This window comes from Lissotriton helveticus, chromosome 1_1 (genome assembly GCF_964261635.1).
Source record: "Lissotriton helveticus chromosome 1_1, aLisHel1.1, whole genome shotgun sequence".
NCBI lineage: Eukaryota > Metazoa > Chordata > Amphibia > Caudata > Salamandridae > Lissotriton > Lissotriton helveticus.
This window is the reverse complement of record NC_136057.1, coordinates 1,516,122,100-1,516,143,376: the sequence shown is the minus strand read 5'-3', so window position 1 is coordinate 1,516,143,376 and position 21,277 is coordinate 1,516,122,100. Positions and strand designations below refer to the sequence as shown.

The window sequence follows — 21,277 nt, the reverse complement described above, 5'->3', positions numbered from 1 at the left end:
AGGCCCACCATGTATGCATCCAGGTCTGTTCCTTCTTTCCTTGCTCCAGGTGCTGCACCCTGATGTTATACCTTCGGGAGCGGTTCTCCAGGTCCTCACACTTGAGCAGCGCTGAGTTCAGCTGGGCAGAGAGGGATTCTGCACCCTCCTCTAGCGGTTGGAGTCGGACCTTCAGGTCTTGGCATTTCGCCTCTAGGTCGAGGGTGTGTGCCCCAATTGAGTCTACGACCGCTTGGAGCGCAATCATTTTTGTCCCCATTTCAGACTTGAAGGATTCAAAGGAGGCTCCTAGGTCAGCCTTAATGTCTTCTTGGAGATCCCTTTTAAATTCTTTTAGGGTTGCGAGGAGTTCTTCCTGGCTCCTGAATGCCCTCTTGATCCTGCACTTCACTAGTTTTGATGCCCTGAAGTGGCATAGAGGCAGTTCCTTGTCACACTCCACAGCCCTCCTCTCCTGGTTCACGTGGGCGTAGGGGGGAAGCGGTGTCATTGTGAAGAATATTCAAAGTCTTTTTTTTCCACCCAAGGCCACAAAAACCCAGGTAGGCACCCCTCCTCTAGGCGGACTGCGTGCTCCTCTGGTACCTACTAGTGTGGGGCCTCCCCGGCGCAAGTGGTGCGTGAGTCCTATCTGTGCTTCCTGTGCAAATGTCACTGTTGCCTTGATTGAGAGACAATGGGCGCCATCTTAGGGTCAGGCATGGGCCCAGGCTCCTCTCCGGGAGCTCTTCACCTCCTCCAGTGCACAGAATGGCCCAGCGGGAACGGCCTGGGTGATTCTCCTGCTTCTCTCCTTTTCTGCTGTAGGCTTAGCCCTTCACTCGCCCCTCTACTGGTCAGTCGCACTGCAGGGGGGAGGGCTCCTACCATCTCGTAGTCACCTGACCTGAAGGCCTCCACACCTCTCTGGGCTCCTTGTGCAACATCTAGGTATATGTGGGGAGAAGTGGGGGCACGTTTAGTGGCCGTCTCTTGAGCTCCGGTGTGTTCCCAGCAGTCAGCAAAGGGCCAAGTTTGGACCCCCTCCTGCCCGGTATCCATAATGTCTGCAGTCAATTATTTGCCCAGTCCCGGTTCACCGGTCGCCATACGACAGGGACTGGTCAGGGAAAACAGCTCTCCCACAGGGCTCTTCTGCGGAGCCGAGCGAAGTCACGTCTTCGCAGCCATGATGGCTGGCCATGCCCCTCGTAATACTTTTCATTGCATTGTATGTTTTTTTCGTAAATTATACTATCATCTCTCAAAAAGATTTTTAATACCTATCCTTAGAAGGCATATATTTAGGAGATGTAGACCCACCCTGTATTTCCTACAGTTGCTGTCTGACCAGAACTTTCGATTTGTCATTGTATCTTATTAAAATCTACTGTGGGGTGTTTTAACCCAATGTTGTTTTAAATTCTTTTATATGCACTTGTTGTAAATATGACTTTTATGATTATAGTTTTATAATCGAAAATTTATTTTATTGATCGATTGAATGCAGTTTTGCTATCTTCGTTCACAAACAAATGTAGCAATCCCCAGAAAACATGTTTTTGACATATATGTTTTGCATATTAAGCGAACTGTATCTTCGAGGGGCATGGCACAATGGGCTCCATTGTAGATACGTATGGAAGGAAATCTGTCATATCAGTGTGCACAATACCATTCGAGAAGATGCGTTGGGTTACGCAGCCTAGTGCTTTTTATATAGTACTAGAATAGAGTGATAAAACGGGTTAGGTTTATAAATAAACTTACCTTCATTGATAACACTAAATAGCATGGGGCAGATTTATGAAGGCCTTGCGCCGCCGGTGCGTCACTTTTAACATGGGAAAAAGTGACGCACCGGCGGAGCAAGGCCTTCATAAATCTGCCCCCATGTGTTCTACATTCCAGAGTACTGAATAAACTTTCGAGTTACGGAAATTACAAAGGATTTTACACATTCGACAGCCAATCAGGTTCAGCAAATATTGTGAACACAACAAATAATTCCAGGTGTTGATGGAATATAACATTTCAACAAATGATGTGGGTGGGGTATCAATGTGCAGACATACTTATATTAAAAAGTGTATAATACAATATGAGTGTTCATCAGCGCCATGAAAAAAGTTCTGTTAAAGATTGTGCATTGCCCAAAAGGGCTGACAAAATCTATAATTGCCCTAAATTGAAAAATACATGTTTTGAAAGTTTATATTAAAGACCTTTACTTTAATTTATTCTGCATAACATGTAATTCGCATACATCAGTGCAGGAAAGAAGATCTCCTGCAAATTTGCAAGAATGTGTTGCTTTATGGCTATTATTAATAATAACCTGTTTCTTAAAATAGCGTGTATTACCAATTATTGCTGTTCCTCATCCTTTGAAGAGTAACATTCTAAATCAACATATAAGGGGTTGAAATCATGAAACAAAAACTTGCCATTTTCAAAAATATTGAATATATGAGTCACATAATTCATCCAATCAAATTGGATAACAAATTTGCCAAAGATTAAGAATGTTAGAAAACGTTTTCATACAAATAGTAATGGACATTAGATTGTTACATCAGTTTTACATGTAGAATTATGTGTTAGAACGGTATGCATTTAAGGGTTTTCTGTACCACAAACAACATGCTCATTTAAATATATAATGAGATTCTCTTTAGTTGCTCAGGATCATGCAGACAATGCAGGTCCATCTTTAAAACAGAGAGAAAAGAGTTCTATCCGGTGAGTGGCTGATACTCCTTCCAACAGGTTATGCTGTACTTAGAGCCTCCATCAGGTCGTGCTGGGCTCTGCACCTTCAAAGATGTCAGCCTGGGCTCTGGGCCTTCAAACAGCCTGTGCTTCAGATCTCATAGTCATATGTATCCCTTTTGAGCCAGGTGGAATGCATTCTTTGTGCATCTAACTGATTGTAAGGATCCACTGGTTGGTCAAAGAATCAAATAACAGCCTTTTTAAATTACTAAATGTGTACAATAAGATAGTTTTTGCACGCATAAATGCCATGACCAAACTAAAACAATGATGTTGGTTACGTTCATATAATTGTTTAAGCAAGCAATGTACTCTCTGTAATCCAAAGACGCTAACATATTGTATCTTTGCTTATTAAGCTTCAAAGGAAAACTGTCTCTTTGCCAGCTGGGGGTCATCTTTAAACTAAACTTTACCACCCAGAAAGTTACACCCCACCCTCAAAATTGAGTCGCTCATTTTTCTATGACAGTGTGAGAAATTGTTTGCATAACTCATGCCTTGCCGTCGGTGATAATAATATCTTAAACTAGGTGTAATTGTGCCAACATGAACTGGCACTCCACCAGCTGGAAGTCTTTGCACATCGTGTCAAGTTACAGTGTTCTGTATTGCAGACATATGAATGAGACCACCAGAAATCAAAGCCAACCCGACAGCCCATAGCTACTCAATGTCATCATTTGCTCCAGTGGTCTTCTGTCTAACAAGGCTTTTTTAAAGAGTGCGTTAATTTAAAAAAAAACACAAAAAAACACCCATGCCTATATTGCAAACACATTTTTTTTCTGAGCAAAAGTTGTTTAATCTATGTACACATCGTCTGCTCGGTGGTGCAGAAACTTAGCAACACCATGTAAAATAAATACAGCGCCAAAACACTTTTCTTCAGGTATGTTGTGAACGCAAATTTAAAAATGATTGCCTTTCCTACTTCCTTGTCACTATGTGATCAGGAATTTCAAATTGATTGTCTTTCCTCTTTCTTTGGCACTGTAGAATGTGTTTCTGAATCTGTAGTTATTAACTACTTAATGTACGCACATACCATAAAGTACGTTTTCTAGTATTCTGCATGACTAAAGAAACGATGCATTTCGACTTATTGTTTTACGCCCATCACAACAGAAGTCACTCTTCGCACGTCTCTTTCCTTTGCATTAGAACTATGTAATGTAGAATGTTGAGACAATGCAGAGAGCGCTACCAGCTGGACCGAGCCCGCTGATGGATGCAGTGTTCTCCCTCTTAATGGATAGAACAACGAGCGCGTGCTTTAGCCTCAGATGTCCGCAATAAATCATTTAGCACAATTAGCTATTCAACATTTTGCAGCTGACGTTCGAGAGAGAATTGTCACTTGCTTTACCTCTACTCTGTGCAGTCTACCCTAGTTGAACTCTAAAGTCAAACTAACATGCTTGCATATTAAAGATAGTCTAAGAAATAACAGTCTAATTAATAAAATACTGTTTTGAATAAGTGTGACGCGTCTCCTATATACATGGTTGGTCTGCCATTAAAACACAGTACTTTTAACAAATATTCCTACATCCATATAAGACCTTAGTCACGTGAAACAATGTGTGAGTATGTTACACCGGACGAAACTTGAAGCGCAGAAGAAATCTCTATGGACAAATACTATGACGACCTGTCTGCCATGGAGGAATACCATGGATAAGCCCGACACGTTTCTTGCATTTGTTTGGTGGTGTGAGTAGCACGCAGTATGAGTCCTCAGAAGACGGTGTCATTTTTCCATGTGTATCATATTGAACATCGTTTGAAATTTTCGTGACTTTCACAAAAACCCCAAGTAGGTGTTTACAAAGGCAAAGACGCTAATAGCAATTCTAGCAAAGCATGTAGGAAGACGGCCGCGGATAGCAGGTGGCTTGTCCCAAACTAAGATAGATATTTAAGTATTATTTATATTCCATTATTTATTTCCACCTTGCATGTCTGTATTTTGTCCGTTTATTATTCCTCTTACTGTTGTTTTTTTAAGGCAAGATGAACAGTGTTTTTCTCTTCGTTGGCTTTGTTTTTAATTGACTGTTGGCACTTGGTTCCTTTGTAAACTATATTCTTTCGCCTTCAGTCGCAAGTTAGCAATGCTGTTGGCCATGTTCACACCCTGGTCAGGACCACCGTTGGCACAAGGGGGGGAGTAAGTAGCGATGGCACTGTGAAGGCAAGTAAAAAACAGATTAGCACAATTTAAAGGCTCCGTCTCATTAATAAAATGTATAGCAGAGTAGGCAGCGGAATAGTCAGAAAGAAAAAACACTTGGACCCCCCATCCTGAATTGTTGCGAGAGTGTCCGTTTCTCTCTATGAGGGCTATCCTTTCATATTTCCTATGTTTTCTCTTCTCACTTACATCTATGAGCACTCCCTCTCTCTCATCTCCCTTTCACACTCTCCTCCCCTTCCCAAGTTGCCTTCTCTTTTTGCCGCTCTCTTCATTTTACTCCTCCTTTTGTCTTACCGTCCCTTTCTCATCACCTCTCTGGCCTGCCTCCTTCCTATTTACTACTAGGTTTTCTTCTCCCATCTTCCCTTTGTTGCTCAATATTTAACTTCTATGCACGTATGTCTCTCTCCTCATCTCTCCATTCCATTTTCTTTCCTCTCTCTTATTACCTCTATTTACTCCGCCGATTTGTTTCTTTCTCTCCCACACAACCCTCCTTTTTGCCCTGTTCTCCCCTCTCACCCTTCATTTTTTCAATCCTTCTCCCTTCTGGACAGTTGAATTAACTTTAAACTAGTGTCGACGAGTGTTGTACCTCTGATTTGTGACAGTTGTTTACAAATTTCGGACTAAAAATGATTTTTTGTTAAAAAAGCAGTACATTAGAAAAATGATTTGTTCGGTATTCTTCTTCCATAAGGGGGAAGAAGAATATGAATACCCTTTGGTTGAGAAATTACTTTTGAAAGGTATAAATGGCGTTCCAACACTTTCTACTGGGAGCTATATGCATTTCTGTTGTTCTTAAAAAAAGTAAATAATATAGAGGTCCATTAGGATGGAGGACGGACCAAGTCCGTCCGCCATCCTGTCGGGGGCCGGTACCGTCCGCCACAAGGGCGGAGGAACCGTGCCTCCAATTAGGATGCATCCGCCACAGTGCATTGAAATGGCCACTTATCTGTACAGTCATTTCACTCATAAAACTATATATTACTGGAAATGATATGTGGAAATTGATTTTCTGCAAATATTTGTCATTTATGCAACACCAAGTATTGATGTATTTTGATCTTGTTAAAATATGTTTTCATCACAGTTTGAATAAAAACACTTATTTGGGCTTTTTTGACTGCTAATACATTCTGAAATAGATGCATAGTAGTTCTTCGTTAGGTTTTTACATTTTGTGTGATGAAAAGAATGACACCCAAAAAGCCTTTCCTTTCACACCAGTGCAATTGTTAAATTGTTTACTATTAAACATCCACACGCCTTGCAGTCAAAGAAAAGTAGACACAGAGCTGCACCTTAAAATAATAAACATCGATTTGCCAGAAGACATTTGACTTCTATCTCAAAATCTACAGCAAAAGTGATAAGAGAACACTAATTCACCTTCAGAACTCCAGCATGTCTGTTTTGGGTGGGCTAAAGTACCCACCATGCTCCTGCTTCCAGCTCGCGCCTATGGGTCAAAACCGAGCAAAGATGTCGGCAATACAAACCAAGACCATGTAAGCTGTTTCAGTGGTGGCCGTCAATTGTAGAAGGGAGGGGGAGGGCGGGAGACACGCCCACACATGCACACTCACAACCATGCATTTACAAATGTGTGCTCATACAAACACATCCATTCACAACACTAATTACTAAATATTCAAACATACACGCACCAAACAATGCAACAACAAAAATAACACTTACCTGCAAGCTCTGCCTCGGAGGTCCCAGGGGGCTTGGAAATGCTGCCTTGTTCATTGGCTGACCTAAGGGAAGGCAGCAGTCCCTACTTCGTCACAGAGTGGATTGGGGTCAGTGAGACTGCTTGCCCCACCCCACTCTGTGATTAATTGTCACCGATTGTTACTGGGCCCTGGGCGTTTCAGGGCTTAAAACTGAAGTGCCGAGGTGTGAGGCAATGAGTGACGCTACTTCTCGTCACTGAGGGGGAGGACCTCAAGGACCTTTGTTGAGCAGAGTAGGTCACGCCCACAAGAGCTGTGACTTTCTCAGCTCAGCAAAGTTTAGCTCATGCAGCCAGGAGCCTGCACATTTTACACATGTCCCGGCTCCTGGCTGCCTGACCTGAAATTGAACAGTGTCTGTCAGGCCGACCTTTGCTCAGGCTGACATGCACTGATCGCAAGGGGCAAAAGGTAAGGTGATGTGGCTCCTCAGCCCCAATAAACTGGCCATGGCTGAGCTGTCCTGGATCCTGTATCAATATCTCTCTAGGGAGACCAAACGACCCTTGGAGGACCTCTAGAGCTTGTAATTCTAAACAGGCAGGCCTCCAAAAAGAGGCACAGGCCTGTGGACTACAACCCCATAAAGCAAATGCACTGCAACGAGCGACCAAGCAGGAGGAGCTTTGTGTCATAGTGACAAGCTAAACTTGGTTTGACGCAAAGTACTCTGTGGGTGAGGTGCAGAAGCATCCTCCAGACGCTTAAGCTGCTGGAGCGGGGGGTTCCCGACACCACTGAGAGTAGGGCACCAATTCTGCCCACTGATAAAAGTGTTCCACCTTCTGTAATGTAATTATATCCCTAATTATTGAAGGTTTTTAGGGTTTTACATGCATGTAATGGTTGCTACCCCATATCTAACATGGAGTGGAAGGTGGAAGAGAAATGAGACAGAATGGATATGAGGAGCAGGAAGACTGGGAAAATTCTCAGGGCTCATAGATTTGAACAATTAGATGAGGTGCAAAATCAACCAAAGTGTGAGTCCAGGATGGAGTAGACAAATAAAGGTGGCTTGGGTTTGTATAAATGTCGACTTGAGTGATCAAGCTATTCTAGGGATGAGCCTAGGGATGAGACTTTGATTGTCAAGTATTTCAAGTCAGGCTACAACCCAAACCTGGCTTTCCCCTCCTCAGGGAATGCCCAGCAAACCAGGACTTCACGGGGAGCACGCAAGCCCCTCCTGAGGGTGACACATCACTAATGTGTTGTGCGACAGTCTGCCTGCCTCAGAACAGAAATGGCATCACGATGGTCACTCACGGATGGCTCAGCCCTTCTGGCTGGCCCCTAAACCACTGGCTTTCCTACTGGGGTTTTTGTCCTCCTCTCACTCCTCAACCAGGTTTCTGCACCCTCCACTTATGAGCGGTACTGCCCAACACCAGGAGCGCCGGAGTTCTGGTTACAGAAACTCCCCGTCCTCTAGACACAGGAAGATCCTCCTCAAATGACCTGTAAGTACAGCCTAGGCCTCCGACCTGGTGCTCCCTTAGGGAACCCTCCAGGCCCTGAGACAGGGTTTCGGACACATGGAGACAAGCAGTCCCTCCCACTCCTTCTCCTCAGAGACAGGACATGGGCCCCTACAACCCTTCCCATTCTACTGGGACCTAGCTGGGCTACACATGAACCTCTTCTCCCACACAGGACCAGAAGATACACAAGTCAATCCTGTTGGCATCACTCCACAATGCCTCTGCAAGACCTCTAGCATACCGCCAGAGGTCCACCTTCTGTGCAAGCTTCTTATCAAACAAAGGACTCACACTCACTCGTCCAGTGCCTTTGCAGGACCTCGGGCACACCAGAGTTACACCTCCCGTGCAAGCTTCTGGTCAAACAAAGAACTCACACCTACTCCTCCAGGGCCTCTGCAGGACCTTCCGCACACCACCAGAGGTACACCTCCCGTGCAAGCTTCTTATCAAACAAAGAACTCACACTAATTCCTCTAGTGCAACACACCACTCATCCACACACACCCCCTCCAGAATGGTGAGGCAGTTCCTCACTGCCCCTGACTCTCAGACTGTACCCCTCTTACTGAGCACCCGGCACCATACTCTGGGAACTGGGAATGGGACTTCATGCACAGGACACATTTTTGCTGCCACAACTGGATCCTACCATCTCTGGGGAATCCAGACACACACACTACATTCAGGGGACAACCACCCTCCCGAGCTAGCCTTTTTTCCTCCACACCCCCTCTCTCATATATACCCACACCTCTGGGGACAGGAACAGGGATTGGGCACTGGAGCCAGCAAGAGACTCCCTATCTAATGGCGTTCCCCCTGTAATTTTCTCTCTTCTGCCACTAAACATAAACGCGCAGGAACACCATTTAAAAATGACACTCTTGAGGAAAAACAAAATCAAAAACAATAATCCCCAAAACATGTGACTATCTAAAATGCAGAGCTTTGTAATGTAGCCATTTGTCGCTGTGGTACTGCGCAAACACAAGTCCTAATCCTCACCGCTGATCACCAATGTTAGAACTGGGATTTCTGGTTCGCTAAGGCTTACACATACACAAGTAAACCCGTTCTCTAAGGCAAATTGTACTAAGATAGAGTATGTTGGTCGCTTTGGTTTCCTACTCTGCGAAGTGTGTACATCACATAAATTTGTATTTTTTATTTTTTAGCAAAAAAACCCTATTCTTTTTTCGTGGTTGTTTGCAAACTCTTTTGCCTATTACTTAAAAAAGCCCTTTTTCCACTGACAGTCCTCCAAAAGGAAAATGGTGACTGATTTATAATGTTTTGCGCATTACTCAATCTGTTCAGTACACCAATCAGCTTCTTAATAAACAGTCAACGCCAAATATTGGTGAAAAAAATGTGGAAAGACAAAGTGACCCCTCACGGGCGAACCACCAAAGGGTAACTGGCAGGTACTCACCAGATAAGCCCACTGTTCTCATCATCGGCGGTCACTTTGTCTCAAAAAGAAAACAGTGTCCAAACAAAAGAAATTAGACTGTGCAAGCGCAATAGAGTGGCAACTAAGTACACTGGTGACGAAGTGTGATTAAAATTGACAGGCACACCTTTCTCACAATTACTTTATTATTCACTAGGAGTGAACTGTCAAATTAAAAATGTGTGCTGGTTGCTATCCAAGCATACCAATTTCACATGCCAACATGTTTCATTGCCTACAGACTTAGGCAAATTCTTCAGGGCTAGACAACTCGCCACAGCACCAGAGTTGGACACACCATTCTAGATCAATAGAAAAAAGAGCACAACACTGTGTTAAAAAACATAACTGCTTACTCCCAACATGCTCAGAAATTAAAGATTAAAGGATCAAGTCTTTGATTACCCTCACTGAGCTTGTGTTTCTCGTACCAGCTTGCGAGTGGATGCTCAGGTCATCCAAACTCCTAATGTGAGTCCTCCTTTTTGATTGACCCTTTAATCATAGTATCAATCTAAACATCATAAGGTACACCAATGTAAATTTCAACGTTTGTAAAGCCTGACCTACAGGGAAACTGCCTTATTTGTAATTCTAAAGGGTTTATAGTCTATAATGCAATGATTTTATTATTTATTAAATACATCCATTTGGTTCACTTTTCACATGCATAGTTTAAGCATGTGTAGAGTAACTTACTCCAAAACACATTAATGTACAGGACTAACACCTTTTTTATTTTTATGATGAGGCATATTTCACTCATGCACAATTTAAATTTGCAATGGAAATGAATCAATTTGTGAACAATAGATAAACTGATTGAATCAGATCCGGTGAGTTTGCAGAGCCTTAAGTGTAGGAAACATTTGTATGATCAAGACAAGTCAACTCAAGACCATTTACTCTTCGAAATGTGCTGTGATGCCAGGTTTGCATGGGCTCTGCTCTTCCCCTTGCAAATCTGCAGACATTCACTTGTACATTTTTAATCAAATGTGATCTTTAAATATGCCCGGCCTGGCTACAATTTCAGGTTTTCCCATCCCATATTCCATGTCAATTAACACATCAGAGGATTTCAGTGGCGGCTGGTGACATTTGAAAGTGGTGGGCGTAGCGCGCGTACCTGAACAAACACCCGTCCACCCCCCCACCCCCGAAAAAATTGTCTTTATGTATAAACTGGCTTGGCCGTTCATGCTGGACTGTTCCGTTTGGAGCAGGGTGAAGACTGGTTTGCGTATAGCTGGGTCACCCCCTAGGAAACATCTGTTCTACATTTATGCAAATGATCTACTCGAAGTCAAGATAATTTCCAAGTTACTGGCTTGTGGGGGTTTATTTCACCAGCATTGGGGGCAGAGACACGAATCCTGAGACACACATGTCTGCCATGCTCGCAGGTCGAAGCCTTCCTCAGATCAGGAGGAAGTACATCTGGTTTCTTTGTCCAGGGTACAGCCCCCTTCCCTCCCCCCTGGTGTGAGGGGGCAGTATCTCTAAAGCAATAACAGTGATTTTCACGTACTATTCTTGCGACTTGGCAAGTTGCCAGAAAGCGGATGGGCTGAACGGTCAGTACAGTTCCGATCAGAACTGTACAACTAGCGCTGCGATGCCATATTAATGGGCAACTGTGCAATATATAAACGGCAAACAACAAAATGCAGCATCTCAGAATGAATGTTGTTGTACATCAGCGCTGATAGTTGTCTCTGCTGGGCGCTCCAAATTTTGGCTAAATGGGGAACCGAGGTACAGCTGAGGGTGTGCCACAGATCACACAATTTGTTTAATAGTAGCTAGGCATCAAACTGCTGCTCTGCTCATTCCTCCCAGCACTGAGGCAGTCTTCGACGGAAGATCCAGGATTGGCTGTGGAGCAGCGTAACTCCCTGCCCCATTCGGAGACCGGGGCTGCGGCATGAGGCAACCCTCGGTCTCCCAAGGGGGAGTCTACTGCGCATGCTCGGGCTGGTCAGAAAAATGACCAGCCCGAAAGCAAACATGCGCGCCAGCGCCAGTAGCACTGCTGAGCAGCGTGAGCACGCACGCTCACAACAACCCGTTATCTGGTGCGGCCGGTGAAGTTTCTGATGGCGGTGCGCATTGGTTGGTGGGGCAACGCTCAAACGCCCCAATGGACGCACCGCCGCTGGAGGATTTGTTTTGATCAGTAAGTGTGTACGGTCAGGACTGGATTGACCAGGGCTGGAACAGAGAGGGATCCAGCCAGATTCCGGATCCAGCAGCCATTCTTGAGATGAATCTGGGGTTAGAGCCGGAGCAATAGAAGCATCCCCTTCTGTGTACTGGTGCAGTCTGTTCACCTGGAGGCCGAGCAGAGGGCTCAGCCCAAGGTGCGTGTGTGTTTCACTGTGAGGTTCAGCAGCCTGGAGAGGCCATTCAAAGTCTTCCCTAGACAGTGATCAACACCCTTTGTTTGAGTGGTGTCCTGGCTCGAAGCAGTTAGAGCTCTTAGCGAGCAGAGGTGGAGTCTAAAGTTTGTCATCAGGTCAAACTAAATAAACAAAAGCAACACGTCACTTCACAAATTACCGAGAGATGAACTGAGATCTGAAAGTTCTTAACTTTCAATCTCAAACGCAATATGTATGCAAGATGGGAGGGCCTGTGCATGCTCTGTGACAATATCAGCTGTCTCAGCAGTGTTTATACGTAGACTGAAAAGAACCTCATAAAGTATACAATACATTTCAGCAGCTAGGTGTTAGTACTACCCAACATTACTTCCAAATGTCATCCACATTACAAGAAGCAAAGCTTGAGTTGAAACGCATACGTTTGAAACGTATTCCCTGAATATATTGCATGGAGCGGTGTCATTGCTTTTCAGCTATTTTACCAAGACTGTGACACATGACCTGCAGGAAACACAAGACCCCATTAACACGCCGAGCAATCTTCAATAAATAGAAATCTGGAATCTGTGAACTAAGCAATTGACGCTACGCACTTAAGAAAGCACATGAACTCACTGTGCTGTTTTATAATTATTTAAATCTGTGACCAGAGATATCACAGTTGTCTCTCCAGCCAGTGCATTTATCATCAAAGTTAACTTACTGCTACACCAGGATATGTGCTCGATGCACAGAGATCGCTGCAGCAGATGCCTTCCTCTCAGGGTTTTCAGTGAGGAGACCTTGCTGGTACTGTGTGCTTCCAAACAAACCAATCATTGGCAAAGTCAATAGGTCTGGCATTCACAAGCCAATGGGACGGTTCATTATTTTTAATGCAGAATATACTACAAAAATAAAAGGAATGCTAGCAATAATAATAAATATAATATTTCCCAAATCGTGCTGTTGTTAATGTTAAAAGCAACAGCACGATTTGGGAAATTTGGAAAATCGATCAAAATGATGGGAAGACATTTTTATGGATTTCTAGTGAGCAGAATGGCAGAATTGGTGTAATTTCTGTTTGTAATGTGTAAATTAAAATGTTTAGCATGGAACGTTTCCGGTCTTAATAGCAAGAATAAAAGATAACTCGTCTCTGAAGAACTTAGACTTTACGACCCTCAGTTAGTTTTCCTATCAGAAACGCATATTGCCTATAAAGATAGGAAGTTATTTAACCACTTAGGTTATGATACTATACTATGCTCTACTCAACAAGTATTAATTAGAGGAGTTGCTATCCTGAAGGATAGATGATTTAGAATAGAAACGCTTAAAACTGCCTTAGATAAAAATGGCCGGTGGGCTATCGCGCAAGTACTTATAGGGCATTCTAAATACACTCTCTGTGTGATTTATGGACCAAACATTGATGATGATTTTTTATTTGACCAATTGAATATTGAGCTCTTGGGGTGGGAGGGGGAACTCATTATTATGGGAGATTTTAATTGTATCATGGACTATCAACAGGATACTACCAGACAAGGCGCTTTTCAACACATGCGTAAAGTCCGTGCTGCAATTTCTGATATCAGTCGGATACATGGCGCTCTCTCCATCCTAACATTCTTGGTTATACGTATTATTCTGCGCCCCACAAACTATGTTCCCGTATCGATATGGCTTGGGCAACTGATAAAATAATACAAACTAGCTCAATGGAGATTTGTCCCCGGGTCTCTTCGGACCACAATCAAATACTACTGGTATTTAACAATCCACTAGCTCAAGCGACCCCAAGAATTGTTTCCTACCCTCGTTATTTACTCTCTGATGCAGGCTATATTACACAGCTCAAATTACATCTCTATGAATTTATTACAATTAATCTTCACTCTGCATCTCATATAATTGTTTGGGATAATTTTAAGGCCAGCATCCAACAATATGTCCTTAGACAGAATTCGGATCTTCGGAACACTAATACCAAACTGATATCGAGCATTTTGGCTCAAGAGATACTCTTGGCCAATGCTCTAAGAACTGGCTCCCCCAATGTGGTAGAGTTGGGACTAACACTTGGATCTCTTAAGTCCAACCTAAAAACAACTCTCTTTGAAAAGAATAGCGTCAAGTTACATAAATTAAAAATTTCTCACTATAAAGGGGGGGGATAAAATTGGAAAAATATTGGCTTATAAAGTGGCGGATGACAGAGCTCAGACCTTGATAAAAAGTATCAGAGGCATTAATAATGTTGCATCTAATCAACCAGCACAGATATTGGCCCAATTTGTCGAATTCTATAAAACTTTGTATACTCCAGAGAATCAACCTTGTGCATTAGATATTTTAGATTACCTGGATAATAATATTCAGGAAAAACATAACTTACCTGGTTTGGAGCAATTATCGGAGGAGATCACTGTGTCAGAGATTAGACAAGCTATACTATCTTTACCATCGGGAAAGGCCGCGGGAGAAGAGACCCTTCCAATTGAACTTTATAAAATATGTATTGAGGAACTAATCCCGCTCTTCTCTCTGGTAATTCAGTCTATAGGGGATACTGGGAAGGCCCCTAACTCCTGGAACATAGCAAAAATGTTCTTTTTTCTGAAAAAAGGCAAACCGGCAGACGAGTGTGGGTCTTATAGACCCATTTCACTTATTAACACCGATGCCAAGGTTTTTGCTAAAGTCTTGGCAAGTCGACTGGCTCTGTTTATTCCCAAGATTGTTAATACGCAACAACACGGGTTTGTATTAGGTAGAGATACTACGACCCATATTAACACCGGCATTACTGCTTTTGATATAGCTGAGATAAAATCCACCCCACTCGGTATGATATTATTGGATGCTCAGAAAGCTTTTGACCGAGTGGGGTGGGACTATCTCTGGTCTGTCATGTCCTTTATGGGATTTAGGGGCCAATTTGTCAGCTGGATACGAGCTTTATATGATAGACCCACAGCTAGTATTAGCTACGCCGGTCTGTCTTCATCCACCTTTCCTATCTCCCGGGGCACTCGGCAGGGGTGCCCGTTGTCACCCCTACTGTTTGCTTTATCAATGGAACCATTTCTTTCTGCTCTTCAGCTGCAATCCCGAATAACTCCATTTAGGTTCGGTCCGCATATTTTGAAAATTACCGCATATACGGACGATATTGCTATATACTCTACTAATGTTATAGAAGCATTAGAGGGTATAACGGCCGAGGCTAATAGATTTGGAGCTGTCTCTGGATATAAGTTAAATATAAATAAAACACAAATAGTGGCCAATTATAACCCATCGGCTACGGTTTCTGGAATTTGTAAGGTCGCCAATTATTTATGGGTTAAAATTTCCTAAAAAATTAGGGATATAATTACAATAAATGATGATGCTTTATTAAAATCAACAGCCCTGTTATTAAAAACATGGCATAAACTCCCTTTCAATATTATAAGCAGAATTAATTTGATTAAAATGAAAATACTTCCGAAATTCCTTTATTCATTTTGTTCTATACCTTTGGCGCTCAATAACTCTTTTTTTTAAAACTTGATGGAATGCTCAGTAGCTTCATTTGGGGATATAGGAAGGCTCGTAGATCTCTGACGCTACTTAAAGGTTCTTTAGATTCAGGGGGGCTTAATTTTCCAGATTTTAAATTATACTTTTGGGCCACTTTTATTGGCCGTTTGCGTTCTCTGCTTAATCCAGACATACAACTTTTCAATCACACTTTTATGTTAAACTTAGACTCCAGAATGTTTTTGTTAAGATTGAATGAACCAAATTATTACAAAAGGGTTAAATTTACGACTGCTAGAGATACTGCCAAGATTTGGTTTAATATTTTGTCTTATTGCAAAACATCTTTTTTTCATTCCAGGCTGAGGCTCTGGGGAAATCCAGGTGTCCCCGGGACTTTTAATGATGGCTGGGCAAATATATGGGCAGCTCATGGGATTGCTCCATTGGGGGACCTTTATGGCTTTACAGGTTTCTTAGATTTCACTGTACTCCAAAATTTATATAATTTGACCGAGGAAATGAGGTTTAAATATATCCAAATCCATGATTTTCTGATACGTAAGATGAAACACTTTGATATTTCAGACTCGGACATTTGGAATTGTTTATACTCTTTTAAGACGAAATCTCTAATTAGTGAAGGGTATAGATGTTTTATTACATACAAGACAAATAATTGTATTAAATTAGCCGAGAAATGGAGCTCCATGTTGAGGCTCACGATTAATTCTAACCAGATTGCCCACTCTTTTTCGAATCTTAATAATAGTGTGCAATCATCAAGCCTAAGACTGCAACAATTTAAAACTACGTGTATGTTATATTATACTCCTGAAGTGATTCTTAAATGGTCGGCAAATCCTTCATTTAGTGACGGCACTAAGTGCCCTAAATGTGACCTTGTAGGTGCCAATTTAGAACATATGCTGTTTTCTTGTCCAAGGTTAAAAGAGTTCTGGCTGGCTTTGGATAAGGTCCTAAGAATGAATCTGACAATGCCTCCTTTTCTCTAGGCTTCATCTGTTCTTTTAGATATACATGATGTCTCCCTTCCCCATCAGGCTTTAATCACTATTTTACTATCATGTGCTAAATTGACTATCGCTCGTGCCTGGATTTGCCCACAGCCTCCACATATTATGGAATGGTGGTTCTTGGTTAATGAAATACATGGCATGGAGGCAGGTCTGGCTAGGCTCAGAGGCCTTCGGTCTCTATGCAAATTTGAAAAAATCTGGGGTAATTTTATTTAATTTTATTTTCAATTTAAAATTGTTTTTATTTAATATGTCAACTCTGTACTTTTCTTTTTGTATTGTATTAATTGTTAACATATTTATTCTGCTACACCATGGTTAAATCATATTTTTTTCTTTTTTGCTTTGTGATGTGCTCTGTTTTATTTTGTCTTATTGTTGTCTTATTGTTTTCCATTTTCGTGCTGTTAATAAAAAATATTTTAAAAAATAAATAAAAATAATTAAAAAATAAAGATCGAATGTAATGTTAACTGAACAGTATGGTTGCTGCCCTGCAAGCAGGTGTACTTAGAACAGGAGAAGTAACCCTTTTCAGTTTAAATGCACACCACTGGAATACATAATTCCTGTTGGCCTGGGGTCCAGGACCACAAACACCATGTTCTCCTAGTCATGCAGGACCAGCAGCACAGGGCAAGCAAAGACCAGGTCAACCAGATAAAGTAGACCAGGAGGTGCAGGACCAAAGGAACCAGAACTAGGGGGGCCAACACCAGAAGTATTAGGATGAAGGGAACCAGGAGGAGGAAGAACAGGACCAGAGCCAGGAGGACCAAAAATAAGGCCAGAACCTGGAAGTGGACCACGAAAAAGAAGAGCAGGTGGACCATATCAACCATGAGGACCAAGCGGACAAGAAATACGGGGACCAAGAAGATCAAAAGGTCCAGGCATATGTTTACAATGAACACACAAAAGGTAATGGGAAAAATGCTTGCAAAACATCATACCTCTGGCAATTGCTCAGGTAGCATTCCAACCCACTCAACCCACCTCTGATTAGAACCAGCCATATTCAAGTCAGTCTTGATCTTGCTCCAGTAGGAAGAGTGTAGCCTAACTGCTAAGCTAGGCCCTCTCTAAACTGGAACACAAACTGGGAGATGACGTGATTGGGCATCTTCAGTCAGGTTTAGCTCGGTTCCAGTGGCACAGTGAGAAGGGGACCCATGTCTGGGTGTACCCTCGGTCACTTAAGGCATTATATCAAACACACAAAGGATGAAGGGGGAATGCTTACAATAAGTCTAACCAATGGCAATCATGTGAGGTAGCATTTAACTCCTCATTCTTTTGACTGTTTCCATGAGGAGCGCCGTAAGTACTAATTTTCATAGGATGGGCCTTTGTCTAGAGTGGCATGGTAGGTGAAAAACAATGGGTTGGAATGTTACCCCAAGCAATTGCAATCGTTACACTGTTTGTAAGCATTCCTCCCATCATCTTTTGTGTGACTGATGTAAAGCCCTAAGTGGCCAAGGGTATGCTCCGACATGGGTTCCTTGCTCAGTGTACCATAGAATCAAGTCCATACCTCACTATGAAACCTAACAAGGCCTCATCAGTCTGGGGTAGCTTATGTTCCCTTCTGGAGGGGGCCTTATCTGGCAGTTAGGTATGGACCACTCCAATGAGGAGCAGGGTCAGTATTGATTTTCATAAAGCAGGCCTTTGATGAGAGTTGCACAGTGTTAAAAAAAACAAAGGGTTGGAATTCTCCTCTGAGTGATTACCAGTGGTTAGACTATTTAAAAGCATTCCCCCATCACCTTTTGTTTGACTGATGTAATTCCCTTAGTGGCCAAGGGTATGCCCAAGCATAGGTTTTTCCTCACTGTGCCATAGGATCCAAACTATATCTCACAGATGAGGACTAACAAAACCAAAACTGGTGTGGGGTTGCTTATGTTTCCTTTTAGGTGAAACCACACTTGGCAGTTTTGGATGGCCTGTTCCCATGAGAAGCATAAGGTGGCCTTTTGTCTAGAGTGGGCAAAAATAATGGGTTGGAATGCTGCCCAGAGTGATTACTAGTGGTTAGACTGTTTGCCCTCACCTTTTACTGTTTGTGTAATTGCCATGATAACAAAGATAGGAAGGACCAGGGCCAGAATCAGCAAAGCCAGGAGGACCAATACAAGGAAGATCAGAGAGACATGACCAAGTGTACCAAGGCCAGATGGAACTGAAGTGAGATGACCAGGACCAGAGGAATAAGAACCATGGAAATTGCACCAGTGGAATTGGTATCAGGTGGATTAAGATTAGGAAGTCTAAGAGGAACAAGAGAGGCAGCATCAGTTTGGTGTAAAGGGCCAGGAACAGGACCAGGGTCAGGAGAACTGAATAAAAGGACTATAATTTGGAAAAGGACCAAGACCAGTAGGGTCTAGTCCAGGAGTAACAAGACCAGAAAGTATAAGGGGGAAGGAGAACAAGTAGCAAGAGAATAAGGTAAACCACGACAAGGAAATGCAGAAGGACAGTGGCCAGGTGGAACAGGGAGAACAGGGCTGGGAGAGACCCGTGGACCAGGAATAGGACAAGAAGACACATTAGGAGGACCAAGACCTGGAGGCAAGCCAAGACCAGATGGTCCAGCAGAAACAAGAAGATCAGGAGGACCAGAACAAGCAAGACCAGGAGGCTGGGACCTGCAGATCAGGCGAAACAGAACATCCAGTATTTCTGGTTCAGCACTAGACTTAGGATGACATGGAGGAAAAAGAGTACAACTAGGACCAGGAGGAGGGCCAGGAGGAGAACATTTGCTGGGAGGAGTAGAGCCAGCGGGAGCAGAACCAGAAGCACCAGACGGAGCAGAAGGACCCGTAGGGGAAGGATCAGCACCAGGGAAAGCAGGAGCAGGGCCTAGTGAAGGACAAGGAATATGAAGGCAGCTGGAAACACCATGATGGTGAAAAAGACCAGGACCTGAGAAGCACCGAGCGTAAGCCAAGATGAGGGGAGGGAGGAAAAGAAGGAGGAGAACTAGATGGGGAAAAGGATTAGGTGGAGGAAGACTGGGAGGGGGAAGTGGACCAGGAGGAGAATGGTGAGGAGGAGCAGAAGAATCAGCAGGTGGAGGACCATGAGGAGGGTCTCCAGGAAGAGGCAGCCAAAGGAATGGTGGGCCACATTAATACGGACATGCCCTTAGGTACAGGGTCTAGACCTAATTCTTATAAATGAATCTTAGTTACTCTTTTAAGTCCTCACACCTTTCAGGAATACATTTTCAGCTCGCTTGATGCACAGCTTAATACCCTCAGCTATCTTAAAATGCAGTTTGTGGTCAATTAAGTAATCCAGAACAAGCAATAAGCATATTGTCACTTTTAGTTGTCAATTTCATATTGGCTGAATTTGCCACAAATATATCTAGGCTGACTGTCATTGGCGCTGCCCAAGTGGCGTTATCTCTTATGAATTTGCTCACTTTCTGGTGCGCTCATTTTAACGTGATCCCATATTAAAGAGATTTCATTTCCAATGGTTGTTAGGACATTTCTTTGTAGCAACAGTGCATCATATTATTTTGAAATATTGTAAAGGACTGTTAGAAAAGTCACATTTTATCAAAGCTGCTGTTTAATTGTCTGGAAATTCTGGCCTTAAATGTTTTTTAAGGGTGATCAAGAACTATCCCTAAATTTAAGATCATGTCTCCTTAAAAATAGATCTCTTCTCTTCTTCTTATCTATTCACAATTGATTATATTTCGACAGCAAATCAAGGATGGTGAGCACGCAATAACACATATTATGTAACCCCATGGTGATTATCTCTGAGCTGCTTGCATGCACAAAATACTGAAATTGTGTTTGTGAGTTTGCCCTGATTGTTTTCATTGTCCATATTTTATTTACATTTTAGGAATACTAAGTATGGGCCTATTTGGTACTTTGAACATATAAGTCATTTCTGAATTTAGAATTTTTTGAAGTGCTCCCATTGATTATATCCCATTTTCACCAACTTAGTATAAGGAAGCAGAAATCCTGAAAATAAGCTGACAAGATTCTGAATTATGCAGAAAAAGAATATTATTACTCACTCATTTGCAAGCATCTATAAAAGAGTGTGATTTCACAAATGTAAGTCTTTATAGTTTGAAAGGTTTGAATTTCGACATGCATAGGTATCATAAAATAACTAAAAACTGGAGTATTTATGCTTTTGCAAATTGATAAAATCCACAATTAAGAAGTTGCATATTTATCTATTAATTACTCTACCTTCACATTTATGTATGTTCTTACACATTTCCAACAATTGTCTAGAAACATCTCAAGTGCCAAACCACAGTACATCAATCTGATTCTTAATTATTTCTCCCTTGCTGCTCTTTGCATTAGAAAGTATATGGGAGAGGCTATGTGGGGCGACCCTGACATTTAAGTAATTTCACTAACGCCAAGGGGTAATGGAATTGAAATCGCAAACTAATTGACACACTTAAGAAATAGCAGAAATTGAAACCACGGGCCAAATGTATCAAGCTAAATTGTGTTTGCAAATGCTGAAATTTGTAGAATTTCAGCGTTTGCGATCGCAATTTAGCTGTGTGCCATGTAGTTAGGCAAATACCTACTCGCAAAATAAGTCATTATTTTGCGCAAGCCTTTAGAGAATCGCAATTGGTGATATCCTAAATGCTATGCTAGTAGGCATTGCAAATTGCGATATTGC

General features: G+C 42.5%; 1 protein-coding gene across 2 annotated transcripts in view; it reads right to left on the bottom strand.

Annotated features, from left to right (window-relative positions):
* Nucleotides 1-4,434: 4,434 nt before the first annotated feature.
* Nucleotides 4,435-21,277, bottom strand: part of PRRX1 (paired related homeobox 1) — a 442,220-nt gene continuing 425,377 nt past the window's right edge. Inside the window, exon 4 of one of the 2 annotated variants that reach the window (XM_078658485.1) lies at nt 4,435-4,943. In XM_078658485.1, coding sequence (XP_078514611.1) covers nt 4,805-4,943 — 139 coding nt within the window. In that variant the 3' untranslated portion in view covers nt 4,435-4,804. The remainder of the gene's footprint in view (nt 4,944-21,277) is intronic. The other variant, XM_078658491.1, reaches the window with a different exon arrangement.